The 23,238-nt window shown below is 44.9% G+C and overlaps 1 protein-coding gene across 2 annotated transcripts in view; it reads right to left on the reverse strand.

The window, feature by feature from the left end:
* RHOBTB3 (Rho related BTB domain containing 3) overlaps nucleotides 1-22,544 on the reverse strand; it is a 33,400-nt gene extending 10,856 nt beyond the window's left edge. Inside the window, exons 1-8 of one of the 2 annotated variants that reach the window (XM_063320079.1) lie at nucleotides 21,918-22,544; nucleotides 21,524-21,740; nucleotides 11,671-11,863; nucleotides 9,140-9,291; nucleotides 7,170-7,281; nucleotides 6,030-6,383; nucleotides 3,674-3,786; nucleotides 1,957-2,068 (exon numbers count right to left, since the gene is read on the reverse strand). In XM_063320079.1, the coding sequence (XP_063176149.1) occupies nucleotides 1,957-2,068; nucleotides 3,674-3,786; nucleotides 6,030-6,383; nucleotides 7,170-7,281; nucleotides 9,140-9,291; nucleotides 11,671-11,863; nucleotides 21,524-21,740; nucleotides 21,918-21,919 (1,255 nt within the window). In that variant the 5' untranslated portion in view covers nucleotides 21,920-22,544. Of the gene's footprint in view, nucleotides 1-1,956; nucleotides 2,069-3,673; nucleotides 3,787-6,029; nucleotides 6,384-7,169; nucleotides 7,282-9,139; nucleotides 9,292-11,670; nucleotides 11,864-20,522; nucleotides 20,725-21,523; nucleotides 21,741-21,917 lie in introns of those variants that run through there. The other variant, XM_063320081.1, reaches the window with a different exon arrangement.
* Nucleotides 22,545-23,238: the final 694 nt, after the last annotated feature.

Below are 23,238 nucleotides of genomic sequence, written 5' to 3' on the forward strand. Positions count from 1 at the left end.
CAAGCACGTTCTTTGCAGACAAAATGGGATCAGAAGGTGCTGCCACCAGTGCGGCTCCTGCCTGAGCCCTCGCCAAGGATCCCTGTGAGCAGACCTCACGTCACGCCACCAACAACCTCCGTAACTTCACGCTCTGTTACAGACAAGCCATCACGGAAAGCCAGCCTCTGGCCTCCCACTTCTTTTTAATCCCGGCCACAAAGTGGACTAGATAATTACCATCACCTCAACAGACTTGTATTTTTTTATTTTTTTTTTTAAAAACCACAATAATTCATATGTCCTTGAGTTGTGGCAGGTCTGAGCCCACGCCTGGCTCTGCTCGGGATGGCGCTGGGCTCTGGGCTCCGCCTGGCTGGGGCTGGGACACTGGGTGGGTTTTGTTACCTGCCTCTGGCCAGACTGACCATGTCAGATGGCGGGATCATAGAATCTCCTCCACCCCCTGCCCTGGGCAGGGACACCTCCCACCAGCCCAGGTTGCTCCAAGCCCCGGCCAACCTGGCCTTGAACCCCTCCAGGGAAGGGGCAGCCACAGCTGCTCTATTCCAGTTGAGGTTCAACAAGGGCAAGGGGGGGGTCCTGCACCGAGGGAGGAATAACCCCCTGCACGGGTACAGGTCAGGGGTTGACCTGCTGGAAAGCAGCTCTGCAGAGACGGAGCCGGGAGTCCCGGTGGACAACAAGTTGCCCATGAGGCAGCCATGTGCCCTTGTGGCCAAGAAGGCCAATAGTCTCCTGGGGGGCACTGAAAGGAGCGTGGCCAGCAGGTGGAGGGAGCTCATGCTCCCCCTCTGCTCTGCCCTGGTGGGGCCACATCTGGAGAGCTGTGTCCAGTTCTGGGCTCCCCAGTTCAAGAAGGACGGGGAACTGCTGGAGAGGGTCCAGCGGAGGCTACAAGGATCGGCAGGGGACTGGAACACCTCTCTGGTGAGGAAAGGCTGAGAGCCCTGGGGCTGTTTAGCCTGGAGAAGACTGAGAGGGGGTCTCATCAATGCTCAGCAAGAGCTAAAGGGCGGGTGGCAAGAGGATGGGGCCAGGCTCTTCTCAGTGATGCCTGGGGACAGGACAAGGGGCAACGGGCACAAACTGGAACACGGGAAATTCCATCTCGACGTGAGGGAAAACTCCTTTCCTGTGAGGGTGGCAGAGCCCTGGCACAGGCTGCCCAGAGAGGTGTGGAGCCTCCTGCTCTGGAGATACTCCAAACCCTCCTGGAGACGCCATCCTGTGCCACCTGCTGTGGGTGACCCTGCTCTGGCAGGCGATTGGACTGGGTGATCTCCAGAGGCCCCTGCCAGCCCTGGCCAGTCTGGGATGCTGCGACAGAAGTCCTTGTCAGCTTCTGAAGGGCAGAAAAAGGCACATCCACAGCCAGCACCAGCCTGAGACAGGCAGAGTGAAGGTGGTAAGGAGTCAATAACCAGTACCTCTGGTCTTTTCACTCAGAGCCAGTGTAGATGTGTCCATCAGAGTCCATGCCTCTCTGAGGTCTGATGCTGGGCAGAGCCCGCAGACATGTCCCGGTGCTTGCACAGGTGGGAACGCAAGCAAGATAAATACATTTAAAAAAAAACCCACCGTCCCCTGTGATGCAGTCTCTGGTTTAGCCTTGGTGCTGTGCCATTGCAGGAGCCTTTCCTGCAGCACATCCCTCGTTTTGCCAAGCCTCCAAGGGTCGCATGAGAATCAGAGAGGCACAAAGTCTGCTGCAGTGGGCAGGTTTATCAGCACTCACAAACCACCTTGAGAGTGGACGCTGCTGTAAAGCATCCATAAGGACAAGCGTTATCCCTAAGCAAAAACCCCACTTTCCATAATGATAGCTAAGTCCGTACATTGTCTTAGTTTTGATGGAACAGAAAATGCAGTCACTCCATTTCCCACTCTCCCACAGAGAGGACAAAAGCTGGAGGTGCAGCACTGCCCACGTCAACGGGAGCAGAGGTACCGTACCTTGTATTTTGAAGATGACATCAGCTAGGACAGGCGTATTAAAGAACAGCCTGAGAGAGGTGTTATACAGCCGCTTTATCTGGTGAGATCTGCAGTCCTTTACAGCGTTTAGCTGCAAAATAAGTTATTAATTAAACACCGCCATGTATAGCTGCCCACAGAATAAAAGATTACAAGACACCATTTATATGGGGAAACTAAACAACAGCCTTCTGCTGTCTACTTTATGTTCTTTCGCTAATGCTGCTCAGCCATGCCTCTCTCCTGTGCAACCCTCTGCAACCATCTCTATGTCTTACTTTCCCATTTCCCACCAGGCAGCAGCTCCGAGGCGTCCCTGTCTCCTGCGCTCACACCCCAGCTCTCGCCCTGGCGCTCCGACCCACCACACAACCACCCCATCCAGCGCCTCCGGGCAGGCCTGGCTGCAGCACCAATCTCCCGGACGCCAGACTTTGGACCCAAGGCTGCAGAAACACAAGGTCTGAGGTCTCCTGGGGGTCACACATCCACCCCGGCGCAATGCCGCATACAGATGCAAGGCAGGCAAAAGTTGCGCTTCTCTTGGTATTGCCCTGGCATTGCCTCCGCAGGGGCAGGGGGAGCTCACAGTCCGAAGCACGGACTTCTCGTACAATAATCCAGGCCCTCCAATACACTAAAGACAATAATCAAGACCCTCCAAACCCCAGTACCTCCAGTTAGTTTCTCAATCTTGTTTTCCTTACTTAAGAACGTAATCTAAAGCCACCAAAGGGAACATCAAAATCATATTGCCGGATTGTGAAACTCAGGTGAGATTTAATTTATGGTTAAAATTTTATCTGATTTATATAACTAATCTTTATCAAGGCAGTCACAATTCATTTCTAGTCCTCATGTCTTCAAACAAAAACTTTTAAATGTGAAATAAAATATCCCAATGGCATAACAAAACCCCAGAAGAAACAACAACAACTCAGGCTTATCATCTTAAAAAGTTTTCAGGATTTTCTAAGACCAGCCTTATGTTTTAGCTGTGGACACTTAGGACTGGCGAGCCAACAGCTGAGCGATCAGAAGCTTAAAACAGCTAAAATCTTTCTGATCTTTAGATTATGTAATCTCAAGACAGTCCAAGATTTCCCATTTAAATTGACAGAAGTACTTTGTGTGAGTTCTGTAGTTTCAGGGAATGTATCTATTTACTCTATCAACAAATGGTTGTTGAAACTAATTCTGTATTGTAATTTTTTTAACATAATAATGTGACATAAATCACATTTATCTGCTGAAGTCATCTAATATATTGAGCTATAGACAGATGTCCACATCACAACACTCAGAAGAGAAGCCATCTCTCCTGATCTACTGCAGAAGCGTAACTTTCGGCACACACTCGGGAAAGCAAAGCTTTCCTGGGCAGCCTCTATTACATGAGAACTAGCAACACATATCACATTGTTAGACAAAGTGGAAAGCTGTGAATATGAGTAATCCATTCAGGAAACCTACTTCTGTGCTTTTTACCAGCTACAGTAATTCTGCACATTAGATCATCATCTCTGTGTTTCTGTTTTGTAAGTGCCCATGAACAACCCACCAAAAAAGTAATAAAAGACACGTAAGCCAAAGAGGGCTTAAAACAAAGACTGACAAGGAAATCTTGTCTACAAAACAATTTCCCAAGAACTTGAGCAACTAATGCTAGCGGTTACCCCAAGAGAGTTAGATGTACCTTCCCTGGAGTTTTCAGGATACATTTAACTTTCTCAAGCACATGTTCAGTTTTTTCTGGATCCTTCAACTTCTTTTTTATATCTTCTTCTAATTGTTCCCACTGGAAAGCACCTGCCACAAGACCAAGTAAATTGGATTATAAATCAGCAGGGCACAGGCCTTAGCCGGCAGACAAAAGACAACAACGATGCTAAACACATCCTGCAGACTCTATTTTTTGCACATAAATCCTCCAGATCTTTGTGTTTGGGAAAGGAAAGATGCAATTCTTGCACAGTAAAACTTCCACGGTACTTTTACAAGAATGCAATCAAGTACAGACAGATCAAGGCATCTGTCTTGCTTCCAAAATTAATTTCTGGCTTCCTCCCAGTTCAATCACTACATATTGCAGGTAGACATTCAGAAAAAAGTCCTGAATGTTTTGATAGTTATGGAAGTTCTTTAAATTCTGCTCATATTGCTGGTTGCATTGCTTTGCAGGTGTCTGGACCAGAAACGCTTCACGCACAGTTATATTCTGAATACTGGTAGCCAAAACCAGCACAAAGTTTGCAGTGGGGTTTCTTTTTCTCTTGTTTTCAGAGTCAGAGCCATTATATTCTCTTAGGTCTCTCAATAACTTTCCTGAAACCACTAAAAGCGTTGGCCAGCGTTAAAACGAACATAGTTTATCCTTATACATTTTGCTGGAGTAAGTCTCAAAGACACCATGGGGTTTTTGGTAACTTTCAGCTCTGATCCCCAGGGCCAGGCAGCGAGGAGGAGTCAGAGATGGATAAAGCTCATGGTGAAACACAACTCAGCACAGCCCTGGAGGAATTCCGCAGCAGAAAAAGCACACACAGCACACGGCGTCCTTGGCTCTACCAGCTCCGACGTGTACCGTAGGGATGGAAGTGCTTGTAACCTCGTGGGCATAACGTCATGGTCCTGAAAGGCTGAAAACGATGACACTGCCACATGGCCTCTCCTCAGGCCCTGCCTGAAGTGTCTCTGAAAGACCTCGTCCCCTCTCAAAGGTATCAAACGGTGCAACGACTTCTGCAACAGCCTTCAGGTGGGGAGCTGGGACTGAGAGCGGAGCTTCAGCTGCTGCTGGGCAAAGTTTCCACCTCTTTGGCTGACACAAGCAAAAGGAAAATTAACACACCGAAGGCAGCAGACACACTTTAACCTGCTGAAATTCCAGGTTTAATCCCTTATTCATGTCACCAATAAATAAAAAAAAAAATCAATCCGTTCATGCTGAAAAACTTCTGCATCTGTTCTTTATGTTTGACACTGCTTTGGAAAGAACTGAAAGGGATGATTTCTATAACAAACTCTAATTGAAAGCTGAAAGAGTCTCCCTTGTGTCTTCACAAGCAAGCGTTCATGTCTTGGCCAGTAAGGCAGAAATACTTTTCACATGTCAGGCAGGTATCAGCCTACAGAGATTGGATGAGCTTCTTTATGGATGCAACTCTAACAATAGAATTACTTAGAACTTTTTTTTTTAATTGCATCTAAAATCAGAATGCATCATTAAAAAGCTGTCTAATTCTTTCAGCAAATATAAAATGTATATTCTTATGTACTGACAGCTTGCAAAATATTTTCTAAAGAACAAAAGGTACCTCCAAAAGAAAAAACAATTCTCTTTCACCTGAGGATTCCTAAGCAACTTCTTTAAAAAAGAGAGAAGAATATCAGTGCCATTTTAATAGACAGCTGGGATCAGGTAGGTGAGGTCACTGCCTGCACTGGATTGGTAGCAAAGCACATGTGATGTGTCAGAGCCCTCTGCACGCCGACCCGTTATCCCGGTTTTCTCTTCAGAACCACCATACCCAGAAGAGAAATGACTTGACTCTTCTTAAGTAACCCTACACTCTCATCAATGTGTTTAGAACATGCAACCATTTAAAGTATTTCAGAAGCCCAAAATCTGAAACTGTCTCAAACTCTAGATTATTTTGGCAAAGCTTTTGAATTTACAGAATCACAGAACAGTCGGGGTTGGAAGGGACCTTTGGAGAGCATCTAGTCCAACCCCCTGCTAAAATAGGTTCACCTACAGCAGGTTGGTTAACTAACTGATGGTAGCTTGCAGACTTTGCTCAGTAAATTACTGCGCGTGATTTATGTTCATTAGATGTGGAATAACAGGCAATTTAGTTTTTATTAAACCTAGGTGAAGGGCTTCTTTCATATAGACATCGTTCACCATAATCACAAGGATGAAACAGATGTAGCACCATGGCAGAACATCATCTACCAACATCACGGGCAGGCTCCTTAGGGTGATGCCCCTCCTTCGCAGGGCATTGGCTGTAAGAGAAATGAGCAGCCGGACCCGTTCCAGGGGGTACCTGAATAGATGAAGTGGAGGATGTCTGGCAGACAAGAGCAGAAGATGGCGTCCTTCACCACCACCCTCACTGGCGGGACGCCGGGTGGGACACCGCGGGCAGCCCCTTCCTCCACCGCGAAGAGGCTCTGCGCCATGTGCACGATGGAGGCATCGTGGATGTCGGCGGGGCTCTTCACCTCAAAGAGCAGCATGAAGAGGTGGCTGGCAGAGCAGAGGATGACCTTGTGGGCCTCCACCACCGTGCTGAGGTCTTCAGGGCAAAACGCCACGTCTGCGCACTGGCAGCAGCAGAGCAGGTTGTGCAGGTCCGCGTCATAGTGCGAGGCTTCGCCCTTCAAGATTGGCATTTTTTCTGCGAAAGATAACGAGTCGGGCTCGAAGCAAGTACTAACTGCAGGACAACTCTATTCCCAGAGACCTGATCAAACGAAGGACAATTTTTGAAAAAAGTATTCGATGAGAAAATTTCTTAAGTGCTGTTTGAATATGTTTAGTAAAATACTCTAAAAACAGAAATAGTATGGTAAAATAAAAAATATAAGAAATCCTTAGTTTAGTAAAAAGTGTCCATCCTTTTATGAAAACTCATTAGGCATTTACATTTGAAAGAAACCTTGCCTGTGAACCTCAAACCTAGAGGATGTGAGCAAATTTCTAGTACGTGTGATAAGAGGCAATCACATATTTAGAGGTAAGTAATTGTCAGTAATTCTTTCACTGAGCAAGTGCATCAGATGCTCAGAAACCACGTGCAGGAAATTGTTTTATTTGCAGGAAACAAAAATATTATTTGATGATACTGTGGGATAATAAAGTATGATGTAATGACTTCATATTATAATTTGCCTGTAAAGCTTTTATTAATTTACCTTTGCATTATTTCATCAACTACACCAGAAAACCTCTCCTGTTATTTTTGCCTAAAATAAATTAGAAGTTTATAGCAATGTTATGTATTGCCACCCAATTCTCCCCAAATTAATTAAGCCATCACTAAAAGATGAAGCAACTAGAGCAACATAACCAGAATAGCTGATGACAGATAGCACAGGTCACAGTCATGATTACAAAATGCTAATTGCACAAAGAACATGTCACACGTAATGAACGATACTAGAGACCAGACATCAGCGAGCACCTGGCTGTTCGAGCTGCGGTGGTTGAACTCGATGGCACTTCTGCGTCTTTTTCTTTTTCTTCATCTTTTCAGACGACTTCTGATTCAAACTTTGGATCATAAAATATTCCAGCTAAAACAGGAAATGTTATTTTTAAAAAATCCTAGTTATTTAGAACAACCTAGACATCAAACCGTGGGGAACGAGCGGGTGCTGTGTGCAGGGCTGAGCCTATTGCCACCATGAACAGTCACCGAGGTCACCGAGCCCTGACGCCCCTTTGCCAGGAGAAGGTACCACATTTAGGTGGAATCAGCACAATTTAAAAGACTATTTATTCAAATGACAGTGGTTACTTCTCTTGTATTTAACCTTCCCAGAAAGTCCAGGCACAAAGATATTTAATTTACCAACTTCCTTAGATGCTAATTACAGAATTACAGAGAATAATAACACTTGAAGGATAATGATCAAGTGCAAGTGATGGAAATAGCAACCATAACAAAAGCTCTTCACCTTCCAACTAACCACCACTGCCACGCACTACTACCATGCCCTCCGAAAAAGTCACATTACATCGCGATATTTGTGGGCACGGTTTGTCTCACTGGGACAGACTACAAGCGTCATCACTGCAATAAGAATCGATTTGAGGGGAAATTCTCCCTCTTACAGGAATGAAGAGGCACAAAGCGGGGTTCAGTTTGAGTTAATGCACGTCTCAAACACTTTTACCACCCAAGGTATCATCATAGCACACATAGTGCTTTCTGAAAACTAGAAAAATACTCTGGGGGACCAGATGTTGAGTGGATTCCTCATTTTTAATTGGGAATGAAGGGATACAATAAAACCAGGCTAATTGTTGTGCCAGATATTCCAACTTACTATCAAAACCCATGGAAACACACTGTACTTACACACTGGGGACAACAACGGCATGGACCATATGAAACTACGGCACCAAAAGAACTGCATTTTTTTATTCAAGCCCAAATGCCCAAAAGGTTCCAAAAAAGGCTGAGCTTAAAACACATCATAAAACTGAAAATGAAATATCAGCGTGAAATAATTTTGTGGAGAAGACAAGTAAATCCAAAAGACCATATTTAGAAACTGCTCAGGAGACTTCCCTGTCTTCAGGAGAGCAGAAAAAGAACAAGCTCATTAGTTGTGGGACATTTTAATAAGTCTATCTGCTTTTGTCTCGTTCCACTTCACTGCGTCTGACCCCAGGTTCTGGTCAGGCTTGCAGACTGCATCGTGACTGTGAACTGAGCAAGCACAAGAACATGCTAAAAAACCAGGCAATTCAACAATCATACCTGTCTCACTTTAGCGGTAGAACAGCTGTGAGAGTTTGAGCAATTAAAATTAAAAATATCATAATATCATGGAATAATTCAGCTTGGAAGGGACCTGTGGATGTCACCCACTCAGGGCATCGGATCAAAACTCATCTTCAGAGTGGGGTGGGATTGTTGGGTGCTTCATCCAGTTGGGTTTTGTTTATCCCATCCCAGCAAGACAAAAGGACAGGAATAAAGGGGGGAAATTCTTGCAGCATGTACTGTGACTTTCCTGAAACTTCCTAGAAGGCAGTTAAAACTGGAGCAACCTTAGTACTGTCAGTTTGGCTAGAATCACAGAATGGTTTGGTTTTGAAGGGACCTTAAAGGCCACCCAGTGGCACCCCCTGCCCCGGGCAGGGACACCTCCCACCAGCCCAGGTTGCTCCAAGCCCCGTCCAACCTGGCCTTGAACCCCTCCAGGGATGGGACAGCCACAGCTTCTCTGGGCAACCTGGGCCAGGGCCTCACCACCCTCACACCAAAGAATTTCTTCCTGATACCTAATCTCACACCAGTGGGATCTTGCCCTCGGTGGGAGGGCTCGTGGTGGGCCTCCACTCGCTCTCCAAAGCCCTGACATCAGCCATGCACCTCCCATGCATGCCACCCGTCTTTCAACCCGGCAGTTCCTCACTCACCACGTCTCCAAAGTACTTCTGTATGTAGAAGTCATTGAGAGTGTGCAGTTCGAGGTAAGTGGCTCCCAGTTCCTTGGCAAGCTGAACACCCTCGGAGGTGGTGACACAGCTCCTCCTGTCCGAAGTGCACAGAGGACAGGTGCAAGGCACTCCTGGGGTAAAAAATTGTGCAAAAAAAGCTATTTTTTTGTCAAACAATCTGGAATATTTAGCTTCCTAAATAATTGTAAAGATGTATTATTTAGAAAAGAGCAGAAAGGGAAATGGAAACATAGTCCTTTCCTAGCAAGAAATCTAAAATTACTGAAAAAAACTTCTTATTGATCAGTTCAAAATGTTAGCTGCTATGCAAAACTCACCTTACATTTCATTAGCATTAATTTACATTCAGTTTTGCTAAGGCGGAAAGGTCAAGTATGACTTCCATCAGATTTGGCTTGGTGCCCCACATCCTTACACGCACAGGTGTTCTACGAGCCCGCAGGTGTTACCATTCATTAATGTACCCTTAAACTTGTTTAATTACTGTGGCCTGCCCGCGCAGCAAGCACGCACAGTAACGGAAGGGGAAAATTTCCACAGCAGTCCCAGCTGTTATGGGCACGTAGATACTGCAGAATATGATTCAATTACACATATTTTACTTTTTACTTTTTTTTTTTTTTAAAGCCAAAATAGGTATTTTTGATGATTATGTAGGTTAACTGATAAAAATCTCTTAGCCACCCTGGCTCAACTTCTCTTAATGCCAGTAAGAACTTGCTGGCCACGGTCATGCTTTCAAATGTGCCAAGCATGCTCTACACTAATTTCTGCTGCTCAGACCTATGGATAACACGTAATAACACAGCTTTTTCCTTTTTTTTTTTTTTTTTCTTTTGGCAGCCCCATTTGCTACTACAGAGGATTAAGATCTTAGTAATTTGTATGAGCAAACTGCTGTGTTCACACATAGCTCTGAGAAACAAAAGGGTTCTGTGTGCGCACGGCAGTCTGCTCCGGCAGGTCCCAGAGCAAAACTGCTGATGGGGAGCCTGACTTCTCCCACGGCCACGTCATTCTGGGAGGAATACAGAAAAAAAAAAAAAAAAGTGGAAAAATGTCAGTAGTGGAGTCACTCAGATTGGTGATATCCCATGCTTAAATAAAAAGTGTAAGAAAAGGCATTGGGAAGACAAACATTAGTTTAGCAAGACCGTGCCTTTAGAATGGCAGATTTATCACCCCCGTATAAATCAGAGCATAAAAACATTTGATCATTATCAGTGAATTAGTAAAGGGAAGAAAATAAAGATTTAATTGTTATAGAGTTCTTTAACAGTTCTTTCTCAATCACTGAGCAAAAAGACACATAAATAGACCCTGGCAAACCTGACATTATGTCCACAGGAGACACACTTCATATAGCTTAGTACTTCTTTCTACATTATAAAGTAAACGTCTACATCTACATCCATCATGTCCGTTACTCATAGCAGGAGGGATGCTTAGAAACACTTGGTTTAGTCAAATTTGTAAAGTAAAAGACAACTCACAGGCTCAAGTTTTACACTCATTGCTTTATGAAAAAATAAGTTTTAAAAATCAGGCCCCATGACCAACTAGACCACATGAAAATCAACAAAAGCTCATTTAAAAATATTTGGAAATACAGAATAGAGTTTGTATGTTTGTTTTATTGGTATCCCCGGTACTTTTTCTGAACTTTATTTCCCTGATATAAACAGACAGGAGTCACTAACGTCTACCTAAGCCATGACCACGCTCTCGGCAGCGCCGCCCTCATCGGCTGCTGGACACTCGGAGGTCCTCTGGGTCCTTACGCAGTCGTGCGACTGTGATTTTCATATTGATTAAACAGCAGCCACAACAACAACTTTAAACAGTGATTCTAAAATTGATTTGCATTGCTCTCACAGCAGGCTACAGACCAGCCTGGACAAGGCACGGTGCGAACACAAGAGCTCTACCATACCTATACCATACCTACACCACAGCTACTGCCATGAGCCATCAACTCTGTGGATACCTCAGCACGTGGCCCCTTGTGGTACCCGAAGAGCTGGTGTCTCCATTCTTCTGACGACATCCCAGACAACGTCCAGGCTTTTCCCACCCCCTCTCCAGTGTTTGCAAGCTGGCGGACTTCGTTTTAATCTCATACACTAGAGATATTTTACACCTGAGACATGACCAGGCAGAGCTCGTAACTGTAGGGTCCATGCACTCGAATGTACGCTGCTAAATGCCACGCACTAGATTTAATCCCCCACGTGTGATGGCTCCACAAGGAGTCCTCCCAGAGGTCAAAGCAAGGCAGGATGCCTTTCATCCCCTGGGCTAATTAAGCATAAACTTCTTGCCAATGCACCAGCCTACAGAGCCATAATACATGCACATATTACTGTCATCCTGGCAGACTAGTTGTTTCTGTTAGAAACTTGGAGAAACAACCAGCTTCTCCTGAAATTACAGCACGTCTAACTTCCAAGTGAGATTTTAACTGTTACTACAGGAAACTGGATACATACCGTTTTTTCTTGCACCAATAGCAGAAATTATTACTGGAACTGAGCAGTGGTTTAATGCCTTTTTTATCATTGGGACATAACTCTCCTTTATGTCTTGAAATGAAGTCTTGTCATTGACGGAGTATTTAATCACAATAATATCAGCTCCTCCAATGAGACTGCGAGAGGTGTACCAGTCACTGTCAAATATATCCTAAACAGAAGAAAAACCGATCAAGAATTTCCTGTCTATAAAGGAAAAGGCAAACTATTCAACAGTCTGAACGCAAAACCTTACAAAAGTATTTTTAAATGGTAACTTAAGCTCTTATTTGAAGACGTGAAACAAAGAGCAGAATTCATGCTGTGTAATTTCCTTGTTTGGAGAACAAGTTGTTCATTATAATAAACAATAAATCTCTTTTATGAATTCAGGAATTCTTCAGGAAGAGGAAAAAATAGGGTTAATCTAGGAATATACTTTGCAGGAAGAAACTTCACTGGTTTAATTACTTAATCTTCAAAAGTTTTTATTAAGGAAATAAAAGCAGCTTCAGTGGTGGACGTTTGCAGCAATTCATACAAACCCATTACTTCCCACAATATTTTAGGGAAAGGGTCACACAGAACTATGCTATGTACTTATGAACCTATAAATACAAGTTCCATCAGCTGGGTGGGATTTTTATCTGCTTCACGAGAGCTTCCATTTAGCTTTAACAAGTGTTAACGTCTTCAGGATAAGGAGTTTAATCACACAACTAAACTGTCTTTTTTGACTTCACATTCAATTTGTCATCGTTCTGTGCTTCAGGCGTAAGCCTTGCACTCTAAAATTATTTTGTATCCTGTTCATTTACAACTGTCATGAGAACTATAATTTCATGATTTCTACTTTACCTAAAGGTAGCTCAGAAATACCGGTGGAAGTCTTGCATATATGTTCAATTGAAAATTCTTGACAGAAATCTGGAACTGGTCCAGAGAACTGAAAATCACTCAAAAAATTGAAATACTATGACCTCTTGGAACAGACGGACCTTATTGTGGCCTTTCAATACATAAAGTGGGCTTATAAGAAAGATGGAGACAGACTTCTTACCAGGTCCTGTAGTAAAAGGACAAGGGGCAACGGATTTAAACTGAAAGAGGGGAGGTTTAGATTCAACATAAGGAAAAAAACATTATTTTTTTTTTTTATGAGGGTGGTGAGCCCCTGGCCCAGGTTGCCCAGAGAAGCTGTGGCTGCCCCATCCCTGGAGGGGTTCAAGGCCAGATTGGACGGGGCTTGGAGCAACCTGGTCTGGTGGGAGGTGTCCCTGCCCGGGGCAGGGGGTGCCACTGGGTGGCCTTTAAGGTCCCTTCCCACCCAAACCATTCTGTGATTCTTTAACAGTCCTGTACAACACGAGGCAAAGCTAGAAGAACTTGGGATCTTGGGAAAAAAAACAGAAACGGGTAATGATGAAATACAGAAGATGTGGAAGAGAGGAGTAAGTGAGCACAGAAGAAGTGACAAAAGGGACCCAAAGGGTGTGTTGGGGATGGTCAATGTGATTTTTGAAGAGCAGGTCACAGAAATAAGAGCATTACAGATGGGAGCTGGAGAAATACATAAAAGCTTATTAATATCAACAAGTGGGTTGCATTGTCAACATAACTATTTTTGATCACTTCAAAAGAGTCATTGTTTCAGATCTGTGGTGAAGTAGCTGCCACGCTTTTAAGTACCAGAGGTAGCATGAACTTGACGGAAATGTATCAGTCGGCAAATATTTGTCTAGACTGTCAGTGCACGTTGTACCCAATTTAGATCTTGTCTATACAGAGAAAAAAGTCCGGAAATAAACTTAAAGTATAATAGCTATTCCCGTTAATGTCTTTAACAGAAGTTCTTGTTCTGTAATAAGAAAACCGCAGAAAATTCTCAAATTATCAAGAACAGCTATTCAACAATTCAACATGTTCGCAAGAGCTGTCAGAGCACTGCTCTTGTTTTTTTTTCAGAGACTATTATAATCCCAGGCTAAGGGGAATGTCCAGCAGCATTTAACAGAATCATTTAAGCTGTGCTAAGAGTATAAAGTGAACACACAACACAAGTTTAGCACCTGTAGCAGTATGACCACCAGCTACAGCGCTTTGAGACAACCAGCCAGATCGGGGCGGGCAGAACCTGACCACACAGTCAGGCAAAACCGCAGAATTTTCAAAGGACAGCCTTAATATGTTTTAGCTGATTAAGATCTCAACAGAGAATTTTTCATAGGGTTGTACACATTTAACACAGCAAAGGCTTAAGAGAAAAATACAATACAAAGCAAAAAATAATATAGAATATTTAGTTGTTCCATGCTGGCAGAAGAAAGCGTGCTGGTTCCTTTGCAATTTCCTTCTGGCTGCCTGTGTCCAAGCTCAGCCCAGGTTTGCTCATGCCCATCTCGCTGAGCTGGGTCATAACCAGCAGTATCACCAGCAAGGTCTAGGTTGCAGGCGCACAAACACAAAAGAACTCCGCCACAACGTCAAGCCCTAGTAATAAAAAATGTTTATGGCAACTTCTTGCAGAATGTAATGTGTATTTTTTACATGTAGTCATGTAAATGGTTTGCAGCTCCCTCCATTTTACAACAGAACTAAATCTCCGGTGCATAGTGACACAATTTCGTGTTACAAAATGAAAAGATTTTGGGAAGATTTCTAAGGTTCTGGTCAATAGGAACACCACCATGCCCGAGGGAAGAACCAACTCTGACGCTCGTGCTTATCTTCAGAATAAACCTGGTCCTCACATACAGCAGAGGACAGCACTTCTAGATACCAAAGTGCCCCACGCTGTGGCTCCATCCTGCCACCAGCCCCACCAGCAGCAGAGGACAGGACACCAGGTACCTGATGCACACCCGGACGTGCGCTCTGCTCTGGCCCCAGCCCTCGTCCTGGCTCTCCCAGGAAAGCATCGCACACTAAAACACCAGCCTGGAAGACCCTCCAGGCCCTAACCTTGACCGGTGGCAGCTCTAACGCTCTTCTTGTCGATGGGAACCTCAACAGAGTATGCTGAAGTGGACCTGTGTTTGTCTGCATGTGCCCGCCCATGCGTAGAACAAAACAGTGGCTTAAGAGGTTGATATCATACAGGAAAAAAAAAAAAAAACCAAAACCAAAACATGGGGATTTTTTTTTTCCTAGTGAAAATACTACTACTACTAAGAAAAGCAATTATATTTTGGAAAACAAAACAACAAACAGAAAATATGCCCATTACCTCACACGATTCCCCTCCCCTTTTTGTACTTAGCCCCACTGGCCATATTTCCATCTCTGCAGGTGTGGGGAAACGTAGCAAAATCCTTCCCAAAAACAGCCACACAGGTGTGTGAATACACCTCTGTGTTTAACTATTAGGGGAACGAATTCCTATGGAAGCGCGGTGCGGGCTTTAACAGCTCCGAAGGCACATGTGGCCGTGCACTGCAGCAGGTCTGGGGGGGTCTGTGCTTCCCACCACTCCCTGTGACACCGCTGCGTGTCGCTGATAATCCTACCAGGGAAGATTTTACCAAAGTCCATGAAGTTCTGGTGGGGATGGAGCCCATTTTCCTGGGGTAAGGGCCAGCCCTGGGTACATCAAGAAACGAAAAATGCAGAATGTGCCAACCCAATGTGTGACAACAACCAAACTCTGTTACCGTTGTGTGGTTTCCCTGTGCCCTCACATATTTGATTTAATGCCCCTGAAAGCCCATTCTTGAGTATGGATGCTACATTAAAAAACCCAGAGAAAGACATGTTTTCAAAGGTCTCGTTGCAATTATTTTCATTTTGCCCTGAAAAGCCCATTCTTGAGGATGGATGCTACATTTAAAAACCCAGAGAAAGACATGTTTTCAGAGGTCTCGTTGCAATTATTTTCATTTTGCATCAAGCGTGGCAAAGACTGCTCAGATTGCTGCTCTGTGCCAGGAAAATCTTCCAAAAAATGACTCCGACAACAAAGGGTTATTTGCCCAAGGCATCACTGACACAGAGCATTATCACTTTTAGGGAAGCTTTCATGCAAAAATGCCAGAGGGAATTTCTTTAGATGGTGAACAAGAGTTCAGATACAGGAGTAATGTTAATTCCCAGCTTCTTCTATGAGATTTATGTAGCAGCTACTCCTCATCGCGCTTCCTGCTCTTGTCATTTCCCAAGAGAGCCACTGACAGAAGGAAAAAGTAACTGCATAGCTAAGGTTATTATAATACGACCTTCTTAATTATAATTATACTGCTGTTGCTACTCCTCTCAGGGCTGATTAGAAAAAAGCTTCATTCTTTCCTTGCATTTCTCCATTATGCACGTCTCCTAATATATTCTTCCCATTAGTAAACCATACGTCTCAGGCATTAACATTGAAAATAAAGCCTGCCGAGGCAATGAAGACCTGATTTTCCTACAAAATCACATGACCCCTCCCGAGGACAATACTTGCTTTGTTAAAAATAATTTATGAATGCCTCTATGGAACGGCAGTGAAATCCACCGTGCCCTTGCAATGCCCACGCTCTTTCTAAAAGCTGCCCGTAAACATCCCCAGGTCCACCCAGCCCAGCCCACGGACTGGGGCAGCAGCTACAGCAAATGCCCTCTGTGGGGACTAGGGAGCTTGGCCACCCCCGAGGACCGTCCCCCTGGGACTTCTCGGCATCCCAGAGGGCTGCACTGGGAATATTGTAAAGTTCATCCCTGTCTAGGGATGCATTTACAGACCCACCCTCCACTAACAGACCCTTCTCCCCAGTGATGCCTCGCACTCATCAGAGCCTTTTCCACATTTTTTCAAGGTTTCTCCACAATTTCTAACCATTCAGGCCCGCGGCAGAACAAATTTTGCAGGTGCGCTCTCCGTAACTTACTAGACCTCCCTGAACTTGCTCATCTAACTGCACGTGCAGCACAGAAGGAAGTATCTTCTTCAGAAAACGAGGGAATTCAGAGCACAACACTAGAATGACACTTTTGTTTTTCACTTGAGGCTTTCCAAAAGAGCTTTAACTGGTTGAGCTGACCCAGAAACAAAATCAGTGAAGGCTAGCGTTGGCCCGTGTTGTCCTCTCATACAGTAATGCAATGATATTTGTAAAACGCAAAAATAAAGACCACAGTAGGGAAAATAATTCACCAGGATACAATCGCTTGTTGTAAACTGTCAACCTGAGGCAGCCAAGCTTAAAAATGTGAAAGGATAACACACCAAAAAATGAAAAAGTTTACAGAAAAATTAAGTTTAAAAAAAAATAATGAAAAACTATGGTTTTGTACTGAAACAGTAGTATGACTGGATTTCTAAAAATTGTGAAGAAATTAAAAAGTGGATCAGGTTCCTTTACCTACAGACATGCCAAGGGCCAGCCAGGCTGGCCAGCACAGAGAGCGCAAGGACGTTGCTGCTGGGGAAAAGCCAGATAACTACGCTGTGGGTGATGCCACGGGGGTAAGAAAGCTCACAGGGTTCAGGGAACTACTACTGTTGGTGCGGTAAGAAAAGCAGACGGGAAAAAGAGAAAAGATTCAGCGGAAGAGGTGGTTGAAAAGGGAGAAATCTGAAAAAAATAATTCACAGAACAGCTTTTCAAAGTCGCGGTTAGGGTATTTGAGCACCAGCGAATCCTGGAGAGGAGCGGAGCTCCGTGCAGCCTCCAGAGCAGGGACAAACACAGCTCGGCACCCATCGCCCTGCAGGTGCCGAACCCGGCGCAGAGAACCCTCCAAACCCCAGCTCCTCCGTTTTCTCCTCTTGTAACATTTCTGCTATGTCAGAGATTCTCTAGAAACCAGGCAGTTTTTATAAATTAGGGGAAAACAAAAAATTTTTGGAAGTGGCATTCCTTGGGGAAAAAAAAAACAACAAACCAACCGGTGGGTCACAGAGGAAAAAAATTAAAAAGAATGACAATATCCCACCCAGCCCAGGACCGAAACGTTCTTGTATCCTTATAGTCCTGCTCTGAACGAGAGAGCAAAGAACAAGAGAGGTAACGCAGATCGGAGGACACTCAGTCAAGTTTTCATTCCACCATTTCTTTTCCTGCGTCATAATTAAATGAATCAAAATATGAAATATAGCTCCTGTGCTATGCTTCATTCTGAAGTTGAGGAAGATTCTCTTGCCATCAGATATTGCAGATTTTGCCTGCACTTTTTTTCTGCAGTTTTTACTTGTACATATGCAGAAGCATAAGAAAATTCAGTGTAAACTGACTGGAGTTGCAAACTATACACAACCCAATAAAACAGCAACTCGGTCCCTAAGACTGTCAAATCTGGCATACTCAAAGTGCCAAATAAAGCAACCTTTTCCAAAGCAAATCTTAAAATTCATCTTGCAAATTACCCTTTGTAAGTTACTAGCTCCCATACTGAGGTTTACTCGCCAAAAAAATGAGAAAAACTGGGACATGCTAGTTCAACATGCCTAATGAGAGCACGAATTGAGCATTAGCAACCGCTCAGCTATTAAAATCACAATATTCAGCACTGACATTAGCACACATATACATTTTCCCTGGTTCTTTATATCTCCTCTCATCCTGGGTCTGCATTTTCTGTAAGAGCGTTTTCCAGCCCCGTGAATCAAAGGATGTGGGTCCACTCACACATCTATCCCCCGCACGAGGGAGATACCAGCAGCAGCCTTGAAAACGTAGCGCAGGAGACATCAGGCCATTGCGATACACAGTGACTGACACACAGAGATCAACATGGTTTTGGAAACAGTGACATTTTGCCCCCAGATGTTGAAAATTATGCTCTACCACTATCTCTACAACCCTGTGTCGTCTGCGTTACTGATAACATCCTCCTCAAAGTCAGCACGTCCATCCTCTACCCTGCAACTGCCATGGGAAAGAGAGCTTCTCACAAGGTGCTGCTGCTGTTGTACCTCTGCCAAGAAGCCTCGCTTCCTATCTCTGCAGTTTGGCAGCCACCTTTGGTCACCCTCAGCTTAGAAAATACTCTCACAGCAACGCTGCTGGTGTTTCAGCAACCACGTGCCCAGCAGGATGATGCCACCATGGCAGCCTTCACTGCATGGTCCAGACCTTTCACGTTTCTCGAACCCATCAGTGCACAAGCACTTCAGCAGATGCTGAAAAACTTTTCTGCAGCTCTTTCAGAGAGACATATAGTACATAGTAAGATGCCCAATATCACAGAATATCATAGAATCACAGAATGGTGTGGGTTGGAAGGGACCTTAAAGATCATCTAGTTCCAACCCCCTGCCCTGGGCAGGGACACCTCCCACCAGCCCAGGTTGCCCCAAGCCCCGGCCAACCTGGCCTTGAACCCCTCCAGGGATGGGGCAGCCACAGCTTCTCTGGGCAACCTGGGCCAGGGGCTCACCACCCTCACAGCAAACAATTTCTGCCTCAGATCTCATCTCAATCTCTCCCCTTTCAGGTTAAAACCATTACCCCTCTTCCTACCACTACATGACCTTGCCAACAGCCCCTCCCCAGCTTTCTTATAGGCCCCCTTCAGCTACTGGAAGGCTGCTATAAGGTCTCCCCGGAGCCTTCTCTTCTCCAGGCTGAACCCCTCCAACTCTCTCAGCCTGTCCTCACAGCAGAGGGGCTCCAGCCCTCGGATCATCTTTGCAGCACTCCTCTGGACCCGCTCCAACGGGTCCATGTCCCTGCGCTGAGGACTCCAAAGCTGGACACAGTACTCCAGGTGGGATCTCACAAGAGCAGTATAGAGGGCGAGAATCACTTCCCTTGACCTGCTGGTCATGCTTCTTCTGATGCAGCCCAGGATGGAGTTGGCTTGCTGTGCTGCAAATATCATCAGGAAGAGTTCAACTGAAGACACGTGAGCTGTTGACCCCTCTTGGAGACTCAAAAAGTGGAGCAGTGTCCTGGGCTGACAAAGGTAGCAGACCAAAACATGAGCAGATCCACCCTGTTCCACAATCTATCTCACAAAAGGGTCTCCCCATGCACTGGGGAGGTCTACTTGGTAAACTTGCATCCATGCTGCTTTTCCAGACCAATAGGTGTAGAGGACAAAGAGCAGGTGGGCACCCTTGACTTTGGAGACACAGAGCTATCAGTTGACAAGTTTACGTCTAATAAATTTGCCTTAAGCATATGGATTTAATCTAGATGAGGTATAAATCTCAGATAAAATGCCAATCTGCTTTTATGTTGGGCTCAGACAACAAAGGTGGAAATAATGCAAGGCCCACCATACCACCACCTCTATCTTTCAGTAACTCACAACAAGAATCCTTTTCCATGAAGAATACGACTTGAGGCAATGTCAGTCAACGTTCTGGATTGTCCTGTGCCATTTGCCAGGCTAGCAGAGGAATAGTCCTGACAGGACCATGGTGACATAGCAAACCTCAAGCATCCAAAATACGGAAAAAAATCCTGTTCTGCCTAACCCTAGAAAGGGGACAGCTTCTCTCGGAACTAATGCCCTCCTGCAGAGCCCAGTATAACTATCTGAGAAGTCTTCTACTAAGCAAAAAATGCCAACTGTTCTTCACCATTCCCAGCAATAAATCTCCTGCCTCCTTTAGCTGAGAAAGCAAAAAAACAAGAGGCCTCAGAAACATAATGCTCCAGGCAATAACAAGCTAGCTTTTCAAGGGCAAAACTGATAAGGTCTCCAGAGCTGAAGGACCTTGTTTTGTAGAAGAGCAAATGCAAATAAAACAACATAAAAACACATGAACTGCAACTCCGACCTAGGTCCTTTCTTCGCCCTTCTCCAGCTGCCCCTGCCTGCCTTCCCCCCTCCCTTTACCAGCCTCCAACCCTCCGAAACACCCTTTGAAGTCCTGCAGCCTTAATTTGCATTCAGGAGCTTTTACTCACTGCCGCGCTCCAATGGCTCCCACAAACTGCACCTGCGGGTCACGAGCAGCTCCACAGAGTAAGAGCAGGATCCCCTGGCCCTTCTGAAGCCCTGGCTGTAAGCGCAGTGGGCAGAAAAGTCCGGGAAATAGAGAATGGATTGATCGCTGAACTGGCCCAGTTACAAACTTCTGATGGCGCATTTCTGGAACTGTTAGGATTCCTGCAGATTCCAAAACAATTTTCCCTCACAGGACTGAAAAAATCAACCCAAGCAGAGAATTATGGAGCTGAAACTGATTATTGTTTTAATTTCTAAAAGCTGCTAAGCTTAATTTTTTTTAAGGCTACTAAGTAGTCATTAATATGTTTTAATTTAGATTATCAGTATCATTTCTTGCATAATCATTGATCTGCTCGTACTCCCAACTAAGTTATCTCACTTACTAACAAAACGGCTGACAAGCTGGAACGGTGCCAAAATCCTTTTATTTACCTTCAAATAAAGGAGATAATGTTAAGAGGTGATTATTCATTACAACAGAAGTAAAATGACTCCATATACTGTATTTTGCAAGACATCAAATCTTATAATCTGTTGTTTTTCAAATCTGGGAAACTGACTGCCTTTTCGTTTTCTACAGAAAAAAATAAAATGCTTTGTTTTATTGCTGACAAGTATTTGGAGAGAGTGCTTATGGTGCAATGTCACAAAAAAAGGGTTCTTGTCTACCTTGGGATTACCTTCAATATTTTGCTCAACAGCCCAGTTGAAAATATCACTTTCCTACAGAGGAGGTGGGCAGTGGCTGGTTAATGAGAAACTTTCTGTAGCACCTTGAAGACTTTGCAGCATTTGCCTGGTTATATTTTATATGCTTATTGCTGCTGGCAATAAGTAAATCAGAATGAAAGCCCACAAGAATGAAAATAATTTTTTCTAATCTATTTTCATTTGATTAAATCAGCTAATGCTGTTCAGTGTTAAAAAGAGGTAAAAAAGATTGAGACCGATCTCTTACCCAGAGAGGACAGTCGTGTACCACCAGCCTGACATTGCCGAACATGCAGGCTTGATACTCGGTAAAAACTGGGTTTCCGACGTGACTGGCAGACAAGCTGCTGTCGATCTGGGAAATGAGAGCGCTTCTCCTGAGATAGCTCCAGAACAGGCTCGGCTGCTGATTGTCCTCAGAAAACCCATCTCTTTCATTCCCAAAGGCTACAATATTAACTGACCTAAAATGAAAATAATAGAGACAAAGCTGCGTTAACAAAGATGAAGGGCAGGGACAAGAGAGGGGAAAAAAAAATAATCCCCTTAAATCAAAACTAACATATTAATCCTTCCGAATCCTCTTCCCTCCCCAGATTTTAGCACCCCCCATCCCCCGTAATCAAAAGCAAAACACATACATGATCTCAAATCCAGCAGCAGGGTGACAGCAAAGCCGAAAGGAGACCTGGAAACGCCGCTTGCATTACAGACCCCCAGCTGGCTTGGCGTTTTATTTGCCGATGCCCAGGCTCAGCCCCGCTGCTGTGACCTCCGGGGCTCCTGTCGCATTCCCTCGACCGTGGCCACCCTGGCTAACAGGCTGCCCGCAGCTCCAGGCCAGTGACCGGGATGCAGCCCCACGCCAGAGCCGCAGCAGCAGCAGTGACAGCAGTAGCGGTGGTAGAAGTAGGAGCTGCAGCAGTAACAGCACTAACAGCAGAAACAGCAGCGCTGGTAACAGCGGTAGCACTGGTAGCAGTAGCAGTGGCAGCAGTAACAGCAGTAGCAGTAGAGGCAATAACAGCAACAGCAGCGTCAGCAGCAGCCCCAGCACTGGTGTCAGCGTTACTGAGCATCTGTAGGTGAACTCGAGGCGCCAGGCAAGCGGCCAGCCGCTTGGTCACGGCCATCTGTCAGCCGGCAGGAGCTGAGCAGACGCAATGGGCAGAGCGAGCTGACGTTCAGCCAAGGCAGGGAAAGGCACTGGAGCAGGGGCTGCGTGCGCGGCAGAGAAAGGACCGACATCGCGACACCAGGGCGCTGCCACCGCTCGTCTGCTCTGGAGGAGAGACCAGCTCCGAGGGACCAGCACGGCTAAGGGAGAGGGCAGTGCGAAGATCCTTTGTTAAAGTATTTAAAGCTTCTTTTTTTTTTTTTTTTTTTAAGTTAAATAGTATCTACCTTTTCAATATTAGGTTGATAATTTCTTAAATGCCATGTAGATTTTTTAGCATTCGTGTGATGTTTAAAGCACTGTTTTCAAAAAGGACAATCTCTAATTATAATAAAATATATACAAATACCTGTAAGCAAATCCATTCTAAAATGGCACGTTCTCTGTCAGATACCACTATACACTTTAGAGGAAAAAAAAACAGTAAAAATATTTTAAGCACACTACATGATAAATAAACACCCGCTATTACGTGAACACATTCTGCTGTTAATCCCACAGGCAGGAACTCATTCAACATGGGTCTTGATACGATTATCAACAGAATAATTAACAGACCTTTGCCTGTAACAGCCCATGCTCTGGGAAAGGTACTATTCTGATACTGGCAAATGTGGGAGATGACAACTGATGTTGTCCCAACCCTGGGCTCTTCACCCGGGATGCAAAGAGCCGATCCACCCCCAGAGCCCAGATCCGTGTTTCCTGATGTCTGCGCGGAGCTGGGCGCTGGGGGAAGCTCCACAAAGCCAGCACACCTTGGCTTATGCATTGTAAGCTTTGAT

Source organism: Chroicocephalus ridibundus, chromosome Z (genome assembly GCF_963924245.1).
Source record: "Chroicocephalus ridibundus chromosome Z, bChrRid1.1, whole genome shotgun sequence".
In the NCBI taxonomy this organism is placed as follows: Eukaryota; Metazoa; Chordata; class Aves; order Charadriiformes; family Laridae; genus Chroicocephalus; species Chroicocephalus ridibundus.